Raw genomic sequence first — 16,403 nt, forward strand, 5'->3', positions numbered from 1 at the left:
GGATCTGTGGGGCCAAAAACTCGGGAATTTTGGGGCCGAGGATTTGGGGTGGATGCCCGACTCCTCCTGTGCTCATCCCACACCAGCCCCGACCCCTCAGGCCCCGTCCTGGTTTTTAGGGTTGCCCCAAAAAAAATTCTTCTCTGAGCCCCTCGATCACCTGAGGAGCCCTGGGGGTTTTTTTTGGGGTGGGGGCTGGGTTATTCTACCCTTTTAGGGGTTTTTTTCCCATCCACGAACCCCCAAACCTTCACCCGCACCTCAAATCCCCCAGAACTGCCCCAAAACATGGGGGAAAAAATGACAGAGGCAGCTGCGTGTCCCAGCAGAGAAATTCCAAAGGTTTTTTGGGATAAAATCCCACTTTATTGTGTTGTTCCCGCCCTGTCCTCGCACAGGGGACACCGGCGGGACCTCGGGGTGGCCTGGAAGCCACTGGGCCACCCCTGGGGGCCCTCAGGAGTCACCCGGGAGCGAGTCCAGCTGGGGAGGAGGAAAAGCGGGAGTTGGGAGGGGCTGGAATTGTCCCTTTATCCCAGGAATTGCCCCTTTATCCCAGGAATTGTCCCTTTATCCCAGGAATTGCCCCTTTATCCCAGGAATTCCCTTTCTTCTGGCACTCCCGGCGCTTGGGATGGCTCTGGCTGGCTGAAGGTGGTCTCGGATTGGTCCAGGCCTGGGGGGGTCTCGGGATCCTTCCTTTCCCTCTGGAAAAGAGGCAGGAATTCCATGGAGCGTCCTCGGGGTGGGATTGGAGGGGAAACTGAGGCACGGCCTTGGTCTGGGGTTGAGACCCAGCTTTGAGCCCTCCTAGACCCAGCTTTGACCCTTCCAGACCCAGCTTTGACCCTCCCAGACCCGGCTTTGAGCCCTCCCAGACCCAGCTTTGACCCCTCCCAGACCCGGCTTTGAGCCCTCCCAGACCCAGCTTTGACCCTCCCAGACCCGGCTTTGACCCTCCCAGACCCGGCTTTGACCCTCCCAGACCCAGCTTTGACCCTCCCAGACCCAGCTTTGACCCTTCCAGACCCAGCTTTGACCCTCCCAGACCCGGCTTTGACCCTCCCAGACCCGGCTTTGACCCTCCCAGACCCAGCTTTGAGCCCTCCCAGGCCCGGCTCAGACCCTTCCCAATTCCCAGGAGAGTTTTTCCATCCCAGGTTCACCTGTAGGGCCGGGATTTTTGGGATGGGGTCCTGAACGGGGGGCTGGACCAGGGCTCCCAAATCTGCGCGGGAAGGGTTGGAATGAGGGCGCTGAGAGCAGGGAATTCACGGGATTTTGGGATCATGGAATGGTTTGGGATGGGAGGAGCTTTAGGATCACCCCAATCCCATGGGAAGGGACATTCCCACTATCCCAGGTGGCTCCAACCTGGAATTGGGCACTTCCAGGGATGGGGAATCCATGGAATGACCTGGGCCAGGATCCTGAATTTATCCCTAAAATCCCAACTAATCCAGCCCAGGGAATCCTGGAAAAGTTTGGGATGGAAGGACCTTAATGCCACCTCTGGATGTCCCCAGTCCTTCAGGGGATGGCCTCGATCCCTTCGTCCACACCCCATTAGGAGAAAATACCCCGATAAAATAAAAATATCCCAATGAAAATGAATATCCCAATAAAACTGAATATCCCAATAAAAATGCATATCCCGATAAAAATGAATATCCTGATAAAACTGAATATCCCAATAAAATTGAATATCTCGATAAAATTGAATATCCCGATAAAATTGAATATCCCAATAAAATAAAATATCCCGATAAAAATGAATATCCCGATAAAATTGAATATCCCGATAAAACTGAATATCTCGATAAAATTGAATATCCCGATAAAATTGAATATCCCAATAAAATAAAATATCCCAATAAAAATTAATATCCCGATAAAAATGAATATCCCAATAAAATTTAATATCCCGATAAAATTGAATATCCCAATGAAATTGAATATCCCGATAAAATAAAATATCCCGATAAAAATGAATATCCTGATAAAATTGAATATCCCGATAAAATTGAATATCCCAATAAAATAAAATATCCCGATAAAAATGAATATCCCAATAAAATTGAATATCCCGATAAAATTGAATATCCCGATAAAATAAAATATCCCGATAAAACTGAATATCCCAATAAAATTGAATATCCCGATAAAATTGAATATCCCAATGAAATTGAATATCCCGGTACAATATCCCGGCATGATAAATTGCCCCGGTAAAAAGAAAACACCCCAAGAAAATACAATATCCCAATAAAAAAATCATCCCAGTGAAATCAAAATATCCCAATTAAAAAAAAAAAATACCCCAATAAAACAAAATATCCCAGTAAAACCAGCATTCCCAGTAAAACCAGCATTCCCAGTAAAACCAGTTGCCCCAGTACAACCCCAACCCCGCAGGGCTCACCTGAGGAGTCGCTGCCGCTCATGGCCCGGTCCTGGATCCCTGTGATCAGGACAGACCCAAAACCTGAATTTTCCACCCCAAATCCCCTTCGGGAAAACCCAAAATGGAGCTGCCGCGCGCCAGTTTGGGTTTGAAGTAGGGAAAAAACCCCAAAACCCCAAAATTTGTGGAAATTAGAGAGGGAAAGGGCAGAGGTGATGCCAGAAGAGACAAATTTGAGCTCGGATGGGAAATTTGGGATGAATTTCAGGAATTTTAGGGCCAGAGCTGAGCAAGGGGCAGTGGCGACCCCAAAAGTGGCGAATTTGAGCTCGGAAGGGAAATTTGGGATGAATTTCAGGAATTTTAGGGCCAGAGCTGAGCAAGGGGCAGTGGCGACCCCAAAAGTGGCAAAATTGAGCTCAGATGGGAAATTCGGGATGAATTTCAGGAATTTTAGGGCCAGAGCTGAGCAAGGGGCAGTGGCGAACCCAGAAGTGGCGAATTTGAGCTCGGAAGGGAAATTCGGGATGAATTCGGGAATTTCAGAACCAGACCTGAGTGAGGAGAACCCCCTGGGGCCTGAGCTGTGACCAAAAGGGGCTTTTTTGGGGATCAGGATCCCCCTGATGGTGGCGCACCCCAAAAAGTGACATTTTGGGGGCATTTTGGGGGCACTTCTGGAGGTTTTGGGGTGCCGGGGGGGGCTCTGACCTTTGCCCTTGGTCTTCTGGTAGGTGACAAAGAGCACGAGCAGGGCCAGCAGCACGAAGAGCACGGGGGACCAGTAGCGGACTGGGACACCCGAGGAGGTGCCTGTGGGAAAAGTGGGGACAGAGGTGGCCGGGCGGGGACGGGCACAGGGAAAGGGAGGGGGTCGGGATGTTCTGGGAGGGTGGCAGGTCCCCGGGAGGGTGGCAGGTCCCCAAGGGTGGTGGCAGGTCCTCGGGATGGTGACAAATCCCCCAGAGTGGTGGCACATCTTCCGGGAGGGTGACAGGTCCCCCAGAGTGGTGGCACATCCCCTAGGGATGGTGGCAGATCCCAGAGAATGGTGGCACCTCCTTGGGATGGTGACAAATCCCCCGTGAGGGTGACAAATCCCCCAGAGTGGTGGCACATCCCTGAGAGGGTGACATGTCCCCCAGAGTGGTGGCATGTCACCCAGGGGGGTGGCACATTCCCCGGGAGGGTGACAGGTCCCCAAGGGTGGTGGCAGATCCCCAAGAATGGTGCCACCTCCTCGGGATGGTGACAAATCCCCCAGAGTGGTGGCACATCTTCCAGGAGGGTGACAGGTCCCCCAGAGTGGTGACAAGTCCCCTAGGGATGGTGGCAGATCCCCAAGAATGGTGGCACCTCCTTGGGATGGTGACAAATCCCCCATGAGGGTGACAAATCCCCCAGAGTGGTGGCACATCCCTGAGAGGGTGACATGTCCCCCAGAGTGGTGGCATGTCACCCAGGGGGGTGGCACATTCCCCAGGAGGGTGACAGGTCCCCAAGGGTGGTGGCAGGTCCTCGGGATGGTGACAAATCCCCCAGCGTGGTGGCACATCTTCCGGGAGGGTGACAGGTCCCCCAGAGTGGTGACAAGTCCCCTAGGGATGGTGGCAGATCCCCAAGAATGGTGGCACCTCCTTGGGATGGTGACAAATCCCCCATGAGGGTGACAAATCCCCCAGAGTGGTGGCACATCCCTGAGAGGGTGACATGTCCCCCAGAGTGGTGGCATGTCACCCAGGGGGGTGGCACATTCCCCAGGAGGGTGACAGGTCCCCAAGGGTGGTGGCAGGTCCTCGGGATGGTGACAAATCCCCCAGAGTGGTGGCACATCTTCCGGGAGGGTGACATGTCCCCCAGAGTGGTGGCACATCCCCTAGGGATGGTGGCAGATCCCAGAGAATGGTGGCACCTCCTTGGGAGGGTGACAAATCCCCCAGAGTGGTGGCACATCCCTGAGAGGGTGACATGTCCCCCAGAGTGGTGGCATGTCACCCAGGGGGGTGGCACATTCCCCAGGAGGGTGACAGGTCCCCAAGGGTGGTGGCAGGTGCCCCAGGATGGTGCCACCTCCTTGGGATGGTGACAAATCCCCCAGAGTGGTGGCACATCTCCCGGCAGGTCCCCCAGGAGGGTGACACAACCCCCGTAAGGGTGACAGGTCCCCAAGGGTGGTGGAACATCCCCCAGGAGGGTGGCAGATCTTCTGAGAGGGTGACAAATCCCCCAGAGTGGTGGCACATCTTCCGGGAGGGTGACAGGTCCCCAAGGGTGGTGGCACATCCCCTATGAGGGTGACAGGTCCCCAAGGGTGGTGGAACATCCCCCACGAGGGTGACAGGTACCCCAGAGTGGTGACAAGTCCCCAAGGGTGGTGGCAGATCCCCAAGAATGGTGGCACCTCCTTGGGAGGGTGACAAATCCCCCAGAGTGGTGGCACATCCCTGAGAGGGTGACATGTCCCCCAGAGTGGTGGCATGTCACCCAGGGGGGTGGCACATTCCCCAGGAGGGTGACAGGTCCCCAAGGGTGGTGGCAGGTGCCCCAGGATGGTGCCACCTCCTTGGGATGGTGACAAATCCCCCAGAGTGGTGGCACGTCCCCCGGCAGGTCCCCCAGGAGGGTGACACATCCCCCGTGAGGGTGACAGGTCCCCAAGGGTGGTGGAACATCCCCCAGGAGGGTGGCAGGTCCCCCAGGAGGGTGGCAGATCTTCTGAGAGGGTGACAAATCCCCCAGAGTGGTGGCACATCTTCCGGGAGGGTGACAGGTCCCCCAGAGTGGTGACAAGTCCCCTAGGGATGGTGGCAGATCCCCAAGAATGGTGGCACCTCCTTGGGATGGTGACAAATCCCCCGTGAGGGTGACAAATCCCCCAGAGTGGTGGCACATCCCTGAGAGGGTGACATGTCCCCCAGAGTGGTGGCATGTCACCCAGGGGGGTGGCACATTCCCCGGGAGGGTGACAGGTCCCCAAGGGTGGTGGCAGGTGCCCCAGGATGGTGCCACCTCCTTGGGATGGTGACAAATCCCCCAGAGTGGTGGCACCTCCCCGGCAGGTCGCCCAGGAGGGTGACACATCCCCCGTAAGGGTGACAGGTCCCCAAGGGTGGTGGAACATCCCCCACGAGGGTGGCAGGTCGCCTAGGGATGGTGGCAGATCTTCTGAGAGGGTGACAAATCCCCCAGAGTGGTGGCACATCTTCCGTGAGGGTGACAAATCCCCCAGAGTGGTGGCACATCCCTGAGAGGGTGACATGTCCCCCAGAGTGGTGGCACATCTTCCGGGAGGGTGACAGGTCCCCAAGGGTGGTGGAACATCCCCCAGGAGGGTGGCAGGTCCCCCAGAGTGGTGACAAGTCCCCAAGGGTGGTGGCAGATCCCCAAGAATGGTGGCACCTCCTTGGGATGGTGACAAATCCCCCAGAGTGGTGGCACCTCCCCGGCAGGTCCCCCAGGAGGGTGACACATCCCCCGAGAGGGTGACAAATCCCCTGTGAGGGTGACGGGTCCCCCAGGGTGCTGACAAATCCCCCAGAGTGGTGGCAGGCCCTCCAGGATGGTGTCACCTCCTTGGGATGGTGACACATCCCCCATGAGGGTGACAGGCCCCCAAGGGTGGTGGAACATCCCCTGTGAGGGTGACAGGTCCCCAAGGGTGGTGACAAATCCCCCAGGAGGGTGACACACCCCTCCCGTGGAACTCACGGGTTTGGTTCCCCGCCGGTGTCACCGCGAGGTCCCCGCTCCAAGGAGGGCCCGTGGTGGCCCTCGGCCACGTCGTCACCGTTGTCCCCGCGTGCCCGGTGGCTGTGGTGGGGTGTCCCGGTGGCCCCGGGGACTCCTCGGGCAGGGTGACGCTGCCATTGCCCGGCTCCTCTTCTTGGAAGCCGAGAGCTGGGAATGGGATTTGTCCGTTCTCCCCCAAAATCAGGGATCAGGAATGGGAACATGGAGCCCCGTGTCCCCTCAGGGGACGTGGGACAGAGTTTGGGGACATCAGCAGAGGGTGAAGGGTCAGGAGGGATTTCCCCAAAAGGAAATTTCGGAGGAGAGGAGAGTGAGGGGAAGTCCTGGGAATTCCAAGGGGCTCAGGATCCAGGAATGGCTGGAGCTGTTCCAGGAGGGATTTGGGATGGAGATCCCGAAAATTCATCCCCCAGAGGGTTGTGGGGCACGGAACAGGGGATGGTCCCTGCCCCAAAAACTCCGGGAGGGTTTATTGGGATTTTGGGATGTCCTGCGCAGGGTTTGGGGTGGGATTGGATGATCCGGGTGGGTTTTTTCCAGCTCGGGATGTCCCACAGCTCTCCGAGGGGGCTGAACTCGAGCAGAGCCAAGCAGGGAATTATAAAATCCCAAAAAATATCCCGATTTGGGGCATGGAGCTGCGGGATGTGAGGTGGAAGGAGCCACCAGGATCCTCCAAGTCCCATTCGTGGCCATGCCAAGATCGCACCGCGATTAAAACCAACGGAACCCCCCAAAACGGTTCAAAAGCCCCTCCTGATCTGCACTGGGATGGATTTGGGGTGCTGGGAGACCCCAAAACCCTCCTGGGAACACAAACAAGGCTCAACAAGGCCGGGCTCAACCCAAACCTGAGCTTAACCCCCAGGGAACTCCCTAAAGGGATTTCCCTGAGCTGCCCCCGCTGCCTTCAGCCTCCTCCTCCTCCTCCTCCTCGCTCCAGCCCCACACCCCGAGGCTCCCCCAGCCCCACTCACCGGCCCCAGAGCAGAGCAGGGCGAGGCAGAGCCCCCGAAAGCCGCTCGGCCCCATCCTGCTGTGCCCATCCCCCTCCCGGCCCCCTCCTGAAACCTCCTCCTTCCCCTTTTTTACTCACAGGAAGCTTCAGTTGGGGCCCAAAGGTGCTGAAATTGGTAGAGGAACGGATAAAAATCATCCCCTGGAGTCATTTCTCCACCCCTGGAGTCATTTCCCCACCTCATAGAGTGATTTTTGCACCCCAGGGAGTCGTTGCTCCGTGGGAAGGGGCGGGGAAAGGGTTGGAGGTCTGGGCAAGGAGCGGGGCAACTTCAGCACTGCCCCAAATCCCCTCAGGACAATCCCTGGAGCCACCAGAGCTGTCCCAACCCCAATCCAAGGAGCAGGAGAAGCTCCAGCACTGCCCCAAATCCCGTCAGGACAATCCCTGGAGCCACCAGAGCTGTCCCAACCCCAATCCAAGGAGCAGGAGAAGCTCCAGCACTGCCCCAAATCCCCTCAGGACAATCCCCGGAGCCACCAGAGCTGTCCCAACCCCAATCCAAGGACAGAGGGAAGCTCCAGCACTGCCCCAAATCCCCTCAGGACAATCCCCGGAGCCACCAGAGCTGTCCCAACCCCAATCCAAGGACAGAGGGAAGCTCCAGCACTGCCCCAAATCCCCTCAGGACAATCCCCGGAGCCACCAGAGCTGTCCCAAACTCAATCCAAGGACATAGGGAAGCTCCAGCATTGCCCCAAATCCCTTCGGGACAACCCCTGGAGTTGTTTAAATCCCAATCCAAGACAAGGATTTCCAAGGACGGATTTGGAGCCACGTGAGCAAATCCCTCCTCTACAAAACCAGAATATCTTTTATTTGATCCGAGGTACCCAAAACCACCGAGACAACAGGAATTATTCCATAACAAGTCTGTTTTCATCCCAAGAAAGTGATTTGCAGGCAGGAAGGGAGCCGGGATGCGCCTGGAATTTGTATTCCAGAGGCTCCCGCAGCCAGGCACTTCAAAGGCAGCTCCGGTTTCACCGTGAATAATTCACCGAGGCACGGACAAAGAGCAGCGGGAAGAGGCACGGCCGGGAAGAGAATTCCCAGGAGCGGCCGTGTCCAGAGGCATCGGAAAATCGAGGCCAGTTCGTGGTTCTGGGGCTCAGGCGCTGGTTCTGGGTGGATTTGGGGAGCAGGGAAGGGCCCCATGTCCCACGCTCAGGTCGCTGTCCCCAAATCCCAAAGGAATTCTGCATCCCGGCACCACTCCCGGAGATTCCTGCCGGGATTCCTGCCGGGATTCCCTCTGTGATCACCAGATTCCTGCTGGGAATCCACCCAGCCCCAGCAGCTCGGCACAAATCCCTCACTCCACATCAAAACCCCACATCCAAACACATCGAAGTCGTGTCCCGTTCTCCCTCAAAGCCATCCCGAATCCCCAATCCCAGATCCCAAATCCCAGCCCTGCAGGGATTGGTGGGGCTGAGTTTTTCTGGGGGCAGGTGCAGCAAATTTTGGAAGGTGGGGGAAGGGAGCAGGTGCTGAAACCAAAACTCTGTGGTGAGATGGGGGAAGGTTCTTGTGGTTCTTGCTTCAGCTGCCGGGTATTATTTTCGTTTTCCGTAAGATAAGCAAGAAGCTTCAAAACGAAGCAGAACAGGGGAAAAAAATCATTTCTAAAAAAAAATCCTGCAAGGATTCCTTGAAAAAATGGGTTTTCCACATTAAAAGGGGCCGGTTTGGAGGCGCCATCTCTGGAGGTGTCCAAGGAACTGCTAGACCTTGCTCTGAGTGGCCAGGACTGGTCCCAGGCTGGAACTGATGGTCCTGGAGAGATTTTACAACTTCAGGAATTCTGGGGTTCCATGAAAAAACCCTTTTAAGAGGCTCCTCCAGCCCGTCCGGCCATCCCGAGGCTCGGCCCCGAATCCTTGCGGCGTGTGCAGAGCTGTGGTCTGGGATCCCGGTGGGAGAGGGTGGGAAAAAGGAGCCCGAACCCCGTGGAGCTGCCAAAATCGAGGGGAAAGATCCCAAAGGGCTCCGAATGCTCCCTGAAATCGCGAACTGAGGCTGCCCAGGGGAGATCCGAGGCAGCAGCGATGAGGAGGGAAAGGGAGATCCCTGGGAGGATGAGATCCATGAGATCCACGTCCGAAGTGGGATCGTGGATGCCGGAGCCTTTCCAGAGTCACGTTGTGGGGTCCATCTGTGTGACCGAGGAGTGGAGACCCTTTAAACCAGCTCCAGACCCTTAAAACCAGCTCCAGGTCCTTCTAGACCAGCTCCAGGTCCTTCTAGACCAGCTCCAGGAGGCTCGCTGTGGCATTTTCCTCCTTCCCATCGCCCGCCTGCGATGACAAACGGACACAGGCTCGGTTTGGGATCGTGGGGGCTGATCCCACCCTTGGAGAGGGATCCCTGGATCTGTGGGAAGGCTCTGGACCCCTCTGTCCCTGTCCCCAGCTCCAGGGGTTCCATCTCCCACCCTGGGCTCTCCCAGCTCACCTGACCCGGACGCTTGACCAGGGAATAAATGGTTGAGGAGGATTCCAGGGCCTCCGTTGGTTTGGCTTTAGTTCCATTCGGGATACGCTGGGGGAAAAGGGTTTTAGCAGCGTTTTAGGGCTTGGTGTTGGAAAAGAGATCCCAAATCCCAAGACCCCTCAAAGATCCCCCTCTGGAAGCGTTGCCCCATCCCAAGGCCGGGTTGGCGCATCCCAGGATAGTGGGAATTGTCCCTGCCCATGGAATGGGATGATTTTAAGGTCCTTCCCAACCCCCCAAAAATCCCATCACCCTCTGATCCCTCCCTTTGGAAGGGCAGCCAAGTTTTTGGGGGCAGACACAAGAGTTTTGGGGACACCCCAGGAAGTTCAGGTGCCCTTGGGCCACCCCAGCTGTGGCACATCCCTCTTGGAATTCCCGAAAGGAACCAGCTGGCCCAGCCAGGGATTGTCCAGCTGCACCCACCATGTCCCCAGGCTGTCCCCAGGGTGTCCCCAGGGTGTCCCCAGGGTGTCCCCAGGGCTGTCCCCAGGATGTCCCCGGGCTGTCCCCAGGGTGCCCGCAGGGACTGCGGAGGGGACGGGGATCCCCAGGCTCACCTGCTGGGAAGGGCCCACCTCGGCGTACATGGTCATGTCATCGACTGTGTTCACTGAAATGGGGGAAAAAATCAGGAATTCGGGGAGTTTGGGATGCAGGGAATCCCCCTAGACGCTCCTGGCCGGGGCGTGGGGGGAATCCCGACCTCAGGAGTGCAAGCTCAGGTGAAACCTTGACCCCAAAGGCCCTCGGAGCTGCTGGATTTGGGAATTGCTCCTCATCCCACCCTCCCTGGTCGCTGTAGGATTGGGATGCGCTTCCAGCACCAAGGACAGGGGAAATCCACTTTTTTTGGTTTAAATCCCAAATCCCAGGACAAAATCTGTTTGTTTCTCCTTCATGTGAAGCCCTCATTGCTCGTGGAACAGAGGCGGGGGAAAAGGGGATTTAAACCCTTTAAAATCCCATTTTTGGGTCCAAATTTCCCATTGGAAGCGCTGTGCCAGGCGGGTTTGCCCACAGCTGCCTCCGGAAAACTCGGATCCAAATTCTCATCCGAGAGGAGCCTGCGCTGAGCCAGCCCCGAAATCCCACCCGGACACATCCAGGGGCAAAACAGGAGGCAGGAGATTTGTTCCAGCTCATGGAAACACAAAATATGGATAAAAACCACCTCGGGGACATCTCGGCAGTGAGGGAATGGCAGAGAACTGCCCCAAAATCCCACCTGTGTTCATCCTCTTCTCCTTGGAGAGATGGGATTTCCTCCAGCCTGGGGGAGAAGCGACACCGAGTCAGTAGCAGCCCCAAATCCACTCCAAATCCACCCCAAATCCACCCCAAATCCACTCCAAATCAGTGCCCCCCTCCCAGGTCCCACCTCCTGCTCCCCAGGGCTCCAGGGCTGGTTTTCCATGCGGGAATGAACTCACCGTTGAATTTACAGAGGAGCACAAAGAGGACAACTGATAAAAACACGATTCCAAGGCTGGCTCCGACCCCAATCCCGGTCCGGGCGCCAGAGTGGGCATCTGGAAAGGGAAGAAGATCCAGTGGTAACATCCCCAAATAAATCTGGTTCTTCCTGGCATCGAGGCAGACGGAACCTGGCCCCAAATCCCTCCCTGGATCCCTCATTCCAGAAGATCTTGGACGAGGACGAGCGGCTTTGCGGAAGCAGCGGCGGGAGAATCCCAGAATCCCAAAATCCCAGAATCCCAAGATCCCAGAATCCCAAGATCCCAGAATCCCAGAATGGCTGGGTTGGAAGGAACCTCTGGAGATCTCCCAGTCCTGCCAGGACAGGAGCACCCAGATCTCTTGGGGAGATTTGGGATGGGTGGGATATTTCTGCGGATCAATGGGATTCCATGAACACGGATGGACTCGGTGCTCCCATCCCAAACTCGGGGGGGGACTCCTGCCCTCCCAAAATCCCCCAGGGGACAGAGCCAGCCCGGGGGTGCTGAGGGCACTGCCCGGAGAGCCCCAACATTCCCTGGAAAGGGTTTTGGGAGGAGCTGGAGGGTGCTGGGCTCAGGCTCCCCAATCCTCCTCCCCGGCCACACATGGAAAAGCTGCCCCGGGCACACGGGGACGCCTGGGGACGCTCGGGAGCGCGGCTGGACATGGACAGGGGGTGGCAGCTCACCGGGGCCGGGAGGGTGCGTGGCGTTTTCTGGCGAGGGGAGAGAACAGGGAGAGAGGTCAGCGCTTCCCTCTGCATCCCGAGCCACCGCTCCGGGGAAAAGCTGGAGCCCCGGAGAGTGGGATCACCCCATCCCAATCCCATCCCAATCCCATCCCAATCCCATCCCACCCCATCCCAATCCCATCCCAATCCCAATCCCAATCCCAATCCCAATCCCAATCCCATCCCAATCCCAATCCCAATCCCAATCCCAATCCCATCCCAATCCCAATCCCATCCTAATCCCAATCCTAATCCCAAACCTTCCCACAGCTCTCACCTATGCAGAGGTCACCAGGTGCCACCACGGTGACGTTCCGGCTGCTGACGGGGTTCCGTGCCGTGCACGTCAGTGACTCCGGCTCGTTCCAGGATGATTCATTCACCACCAGCACCGTGGGCCCCTCATCCCACGGCTGTTCCCCCTTGCTCCAGAGGTAGGAGATGCTCCCGAGGCCGGTGCCGGGCACGGAGCAGCGCAGGGAGAAGCGGCAGCTCCCGGCCGAGCAGTTCCGGTCCTCGCAGGTCACCGTGGGCTCTGCCAGCTTCCCTGGGGACAGGGGCAGACGAGAGTGTCAGGAAACCCCTTTGAGCGGAACAAACCCCAAAAGCAGCGCTAGAAGCACCTACCGTACACGCGTAGGGTGAACGTGGATATTTTCCCATCGATCTTTACCGAGTAGATCCCGGCGTCCTCCAAGCTCAGCTGGGAGATGCTGAGTGCGCGGCCGTTCTCGAGGAAAGTGAAGCGCTTTTTGTATTTTTCTTCTGAAAACACGACCTCAGGGGGATCCTTGGGTAGCACGGTTGCTATGGGATCGTTCCCAAAGTTCCAGAACACCGCATTTCCAGCTGGGGGTGGGATGTGGAAGGTGACAGACGCGCCCACGGCCCCGATCACCTCTCTGGTGCCATCGGCGCACGCTGGGGAGAGAAGGTGGGATGGAGATGGGATGAGGGTGGGATGGAGGTGGGATGAGGGGGGGATGAGGCTGGGAATGAAGGTGGGATCAAGGTGGGATCAAGGTGGGATGAAGATGCCAAACCCAGGGAACGAATCCCATCGAGGCTTGGGGGTGTTTGAAGGTGGGGGGCTCTTGGGGAAGGGTCCCTGGGTGCAGGAAGAGCCTTCCCCGCTGCAGTCCCAGCACGAGGCCACCCCCAGGCTGAGCCCCCAGAGCCTCGTGCGCAGCCTCGAGGGCAGAACCGGGAGGGGAACCGAAAGGGAAAAAAGAAGGAGGAGTTGGAGATGGGAAGGTCTGGAAGGTTCGCTCTGAGCAACCTGAGCGGGAACCTGAGAGGGAACCCCTGGCCAGACGTGCAGCTGCTGCTTGGAGGAGAATCGGGGAGCCATGGAAAGATTTGGGGTGGGAGGGACCTTAAAATCCTCTCATTCCACTCCTTTAAAATCCCCACACTTGCCACTGTCCCAGGCTGCTCCAAGCCCCGGCCAGCCCAGCCTTGGACGCTCCCAGGTATGGATGGGGCAGCTCCACCACCTCTTCTCCAGGCTGACCACTCCCTGTGTCCATCGGGAAGGGCCTCCACTTCCCTTTCCAACTCTGTGGCCACCTCTGGACCCACTTCAACAGTTCTGTGACCTTCTTGTGTTGGGGGACACCATTCCAGGTGGGATCTCGCCATTCCAGGTGGGATCTCGCCATTCCAGGCAGGATCTCGCCATTCCAGGTGGGATCTCACGAGACCAGAGGTGAGAATCCTCCCGCACTCCTCTGGATGCAGCCCAGGACAAGGTCCAAGATCCCTCTGGATCCATCCCTTCCCTGCACTCACCACACCATCACCCTGGGTCACAAGGAGGAAGGAGTTGTTCCATTGTTTTGGCAACTTCCCATTACAAAGTTACGTGTCACCCAGTCTAGACTGGAAATAGAGTTGCTCTTCCCAGTTTTTGGAACAGAGAAGTGATCCTGACTCAGCCCCGAGGTTGGGCTCAGAATTTCTGGCTCCTTCAGCCACCTCTGAGACATGGACAGCGCAATCTCTCCGAACCATATGGAAGGAAGAACCGGTGGGGAAGATAAACTCGCGGGAAATTTGCTGATTAATGCAGCACAGGACTGGTCATGTGGTGATAAAACCCCCTCGGAAGCAGCTGGGGTCAGCTGAGCCTATTTTCAGCCACAAAACACCCCAAAATGGGACCTCCAAAAATAGGAGGCAGCGTGGAGGGGAGCAGAACCTGAAGGCAGAGCAGGACATCCAGAGAACATCTGGCAGCAGCTGCACAGCCGCTGCCCCAGAGCTGAGAACTGATGCTATCACTCCGTGGCAAAAAGGGACCAAAGCATCCGTGCTGCTGGTTGCCCCATCCTTGGGAGGTCGCCCAATCCTCCACCCCAGTGCAGCTGGTCCCACAGGTGCCCACCCTCCTGGGGGTTCCTAAGCCCACCCCGAGCCCCCCAAGGGCTCCTTCCCTTCTGCAGAGGGCTGCGCGGATGGAGGTGGAGGTGAAATGGAAGGGATGAAGGAACGAGGAGCTGGAGGTGGCTTGGGAAGGTCAGGGAGGCAGCTCCCGGTCCGGTGGGCGGCTGCTCCGTGGAGGAGAGTTGTGGAATCATGGGATGGTTTGGGTTGGGAGGGAGTTTCAAATTGTCCTGTTCCACCTCCTGCCGTGGGCAGGGACAGCTCCCACTGTCCCGGGTCGCTCCAACCTGGCCTTGGACACCTCCAGGGATGGGGAGTCCATGGAATAACCTGGGCCAGGAGCTCCCCAGGCAGCAGCTGGACAGAGGCTGGACCAGAGATGGAAGTGATCACAGTTTATCAACAGGTTTCCATGGCAACGAGAGCCAGGGGCATCTTTCACGCTGGTTGCCCAACATCTGGGTACAAATCCACCCTGCGGAGCTGCTCCCCTGGACCCACACGTCCCCGTTATCCCTCATCCCTAAAACCACCGCGAGATCTCCTTCCCTTCAGGGACGAGGAGCGCCTGGCACTTACTGGCTGTGTGGAGGAGCATGAGGAGGGCGAGAAGCTGGAGCTGGAAAGAGTCCATGGACATCCAGAGCGTGGAGAAGATCTTGGGACATGAAGCATTCAGAAACTATTGCCGTGAGAGGAACAAGACTGCTTCTGCAGTTTTAACCACAGCGGGGTGGGGCGAAGGAGCTTATTTTGCTTTCTTGTGGTTTGTCATAAGGAGGACCCGTCAATCACAAACGTCCAAACTCACATGGAAACTTGGGAGCGTGAAATTCCTTTTCCAACCACGGAGGAGCGCGGCAGCCGGACCAAGGGTGTCATCGTGGCCACGTGTGACAAACGACTCAGGTGCTCCACGGTCCGGAGAGTGTCCTGGTTCGGTAATCGGTGCCCGTGGGTTGGTGTCTCCAGAGTGTCCTTGAGGAGTGAAGCCGAGTCCAGCCATGGAATGGTTTGGGAGAGACCTTAAAGCTCCACCCCTGCCATGGGCAGGGACACCTCCCACTGTCCCAGGCTGCTCCCAGCCCCAATGTCCAGCCTGGCCTTGGGCACTGCCCGGGGTCCAGGGGCAGCCCCAGCTGCTCTGGGCACCCTGTGCCAGGGCCTGCCCACCCTCCCAGGGAACAATTCCTGCCCAATATCCCATCCAGCCCTGCCCTCTGGCACTGGGAAGCCATTCCCTGTGTCCTGGCCCTCCAGCCCTTGGGAATTGTCTCCTCCCATTTTTCCTGTAGCTCCTTAAGGTCCTGCAAGGCCACACTGAGGTCACCCCGAAGCTTCTCCTCTCCAGGCTGAAGAGTCCCAGCTCTCGCAGCCTTTCCTCCCAGCAGAGCTGCTCCATCCCTCGGATCATCCTGGAGCCTCCTCTGGACTCTCTCAGCAGCTCCAGGTCCCTCTCTCCAGCTTGGTCCCCGGAGAGGTTCCTGGGATATTTGTTAATATTTGGATATTTGGATATTTGTTAGTATTTGTTCATCTCTGGTTTTCGGGCCCCAGCAATGCTCTTTGTCCCTGCTGCCACACTCATCTTTGCTTGGAAATGGACTTTTGCAGCTCAGGTTTCCATGACGAGTTGGGGTTTGCCCACCCCTGGCGTGTGGTCCCGACCACGGGGCCTAAATTGCTGCACCCTTCATGACCCAACCACGGGTGAGAAAACCACACGAACACTTTTATCAGCCCGCCTCGCTCCATGGTGTTTTTATATTTTTATATTTTAACAGAGGCCCCACCATTGGTTTCAACCTACAGAATTTCCTGTTGATGACTGTTCACACCCCGGTTTGTCACACCAGCTTCACCTGAACAGCCTCGATTCCCTCAGCCTTGGCCATAAAGGAGCTGCTCCAGTCCCAAAGCCATCCCAAAGCTGCACAGGGCAATCTTTGGAAAGCAGCACTTCCCCAGTCCAGGTTGTTCTCGGAAGGTCACATGCAGATGCCTTGTGGTGAAATTTTGGGGTGAAGGGGAAGTGTTGGGTTAAAAACATGAAAAAAAAACCCAGTTCCTCTGCCCCGGTGAGGAACTGGGAGCTGCTGACCCAGACTGGTTTGGGTTGGAAGGGACTGTAAGGGTAACCCAGCGCCACTCCCTGC

General features: G+C 57.2%; 2 protein-coding genes across 8 annotated transcripts; both read right to left on the reverse strand.

Annotated features, from left to right (window-relative positions):
• Window positions 1-328: 328 nt before the first annotated feature.
• LOC125318182 lies at window positions 329-7,449 on the reverse strand. Of its 4 annotated transcripts, XM_048288669.1 has the most exons (7): window positions 7,251-7,449; window positions 6,113-6,301; window positions 3,116-3,217; window positions 2,423-2,461; window positions 1,167-1,256; window positions 589-781; window positions 329-548 (listed from the first exon to the last, which is right to left on the reverse strand). In XM_048288669.1, exons 1-6 carry the CDS (start codon window positions 7,354-7,356, stop codon window positions 591-593), a joined length of 717 nt encoding a protein of 238 aa, XP_048144626.1. In that variant the 5' UTR covers window positions 7,357-7,449; the 3' UTR covers window positions 329-548; window positions 589-590. The 4 variants fall into 4 exon arrangements, with proteins under 4 accessions (XP_048144626.1, XP_048144625.1, XP_048144629.1 ...); XM_048288668.1 differs by having other exon boundaries at window positions 329-781; XM_048288672.1 differs by having other exon boundaries at window positions 329-707; window positions 1,167-1,228; window positions 7,251-7,358.
• A 519-nt stretch (window positions 7,450-7,968) lies between these two features.
• Window positions 7,969-15,309, reverse strand: LOC125318178 (T-lymphocyte surface antigen Ly-9-like). Of its 4 annotated transcripts, none has more exons than XM_048288662.1 (9): window positions 14,827-15,297; window positions 12,490-12,783; window positions 12,140-12,409; window positions 11,821-11,847; window positions 11,102-11,200; window positions 10,897-10,941; window positions 10,229-10,281; window positions 9,630-9,716; window positions 7,969-9,472 (listed from the first exon to the last, which is right to left on the reverse strand). In XM_048288662.1, exons 1-9 carry the CDS (start codon window positions 14,885-14,887, stop codon window positions 9,419-9,421), a joined length of 990 nt encoding a protein of 329 aa, XP_048144619.1. In that variant the 5' UTR covers window positions 14,888-15,297; the 3' UTR covers window positions 7,969-9,418. The 4 variants fall into 4 exon arrangements, with proteins under 4 accessions (XP_048144619.1, XP_048144621.1, XP_048144620.1 ...); XM_048288664.1 differs by having other exon boundaries at window positions 7,969-9,330; window positions 14,827-15,296; XM_048288663.1 differs by lacking the exon at window positions 11,821-11,847.
• Between the last annotated feature and the right edge of the window lie 1,094 nt (window positions 15,310-16,403).

Source organism: Corvus hawaiiensis, chromosome 29 (assembly GCF_020740725.1).
Source record: "Corvus hawaiiensis isolate bCorHaw1 chromosome 29, bCorHaw1.pri.cur, whole genome shotgun sequence".
NCBI classification, from domain to species: Eukaryota; Metazoa; Chordata; class Aves; order Passeriformes; family Corvidae; genus Corvus; species Corvus hawaiiensis.

Coding starts and splice junctions, on each gene's coding strand:
- LOC125318182 (XM_048288669.1), bottom strand. CDS start 7,356: ATGAGGTGGGGAAATGACTCCAGGGGTGGAGAAATGACTCCAGGGGAT. Junction 3,218..6,112: donor ACCGGCGGGGAACCAAACCC/GTGAGTTCCACG, acceptor CTTTTCCCACAG/GCACCTCCTCGGGTGTCCCA. Junction 782..1,166: donor CAAAAATCCCGGCCCTACAG/GTGAACCTGGGA, acceptor TCTCAACCCCAG/ACCAAGGCCGTGCCTCAGTT.
- LOC125318178 (XM_048288660.1), bottom strand. CDS start 14,887: ATGTCCATGGACTCTTTCCAGCTCCAGCTTCTCGCCCTCCTCATGCTC. Junction 12,410..12,489: donor GTTCACCCTACGCGTGTACG/GTAGGTGCTTCT, acceptor CCCTGTCCCCAG/GGAAGCTGGCAGAGCCCACG. Junction 11,848..12,139: donor ACCTGGTGACCTCTGCATAG/GTGAGAGCTGTG, acceptor TCCCCTCGCCAG/AAAACGCCACGCACCCTCCC.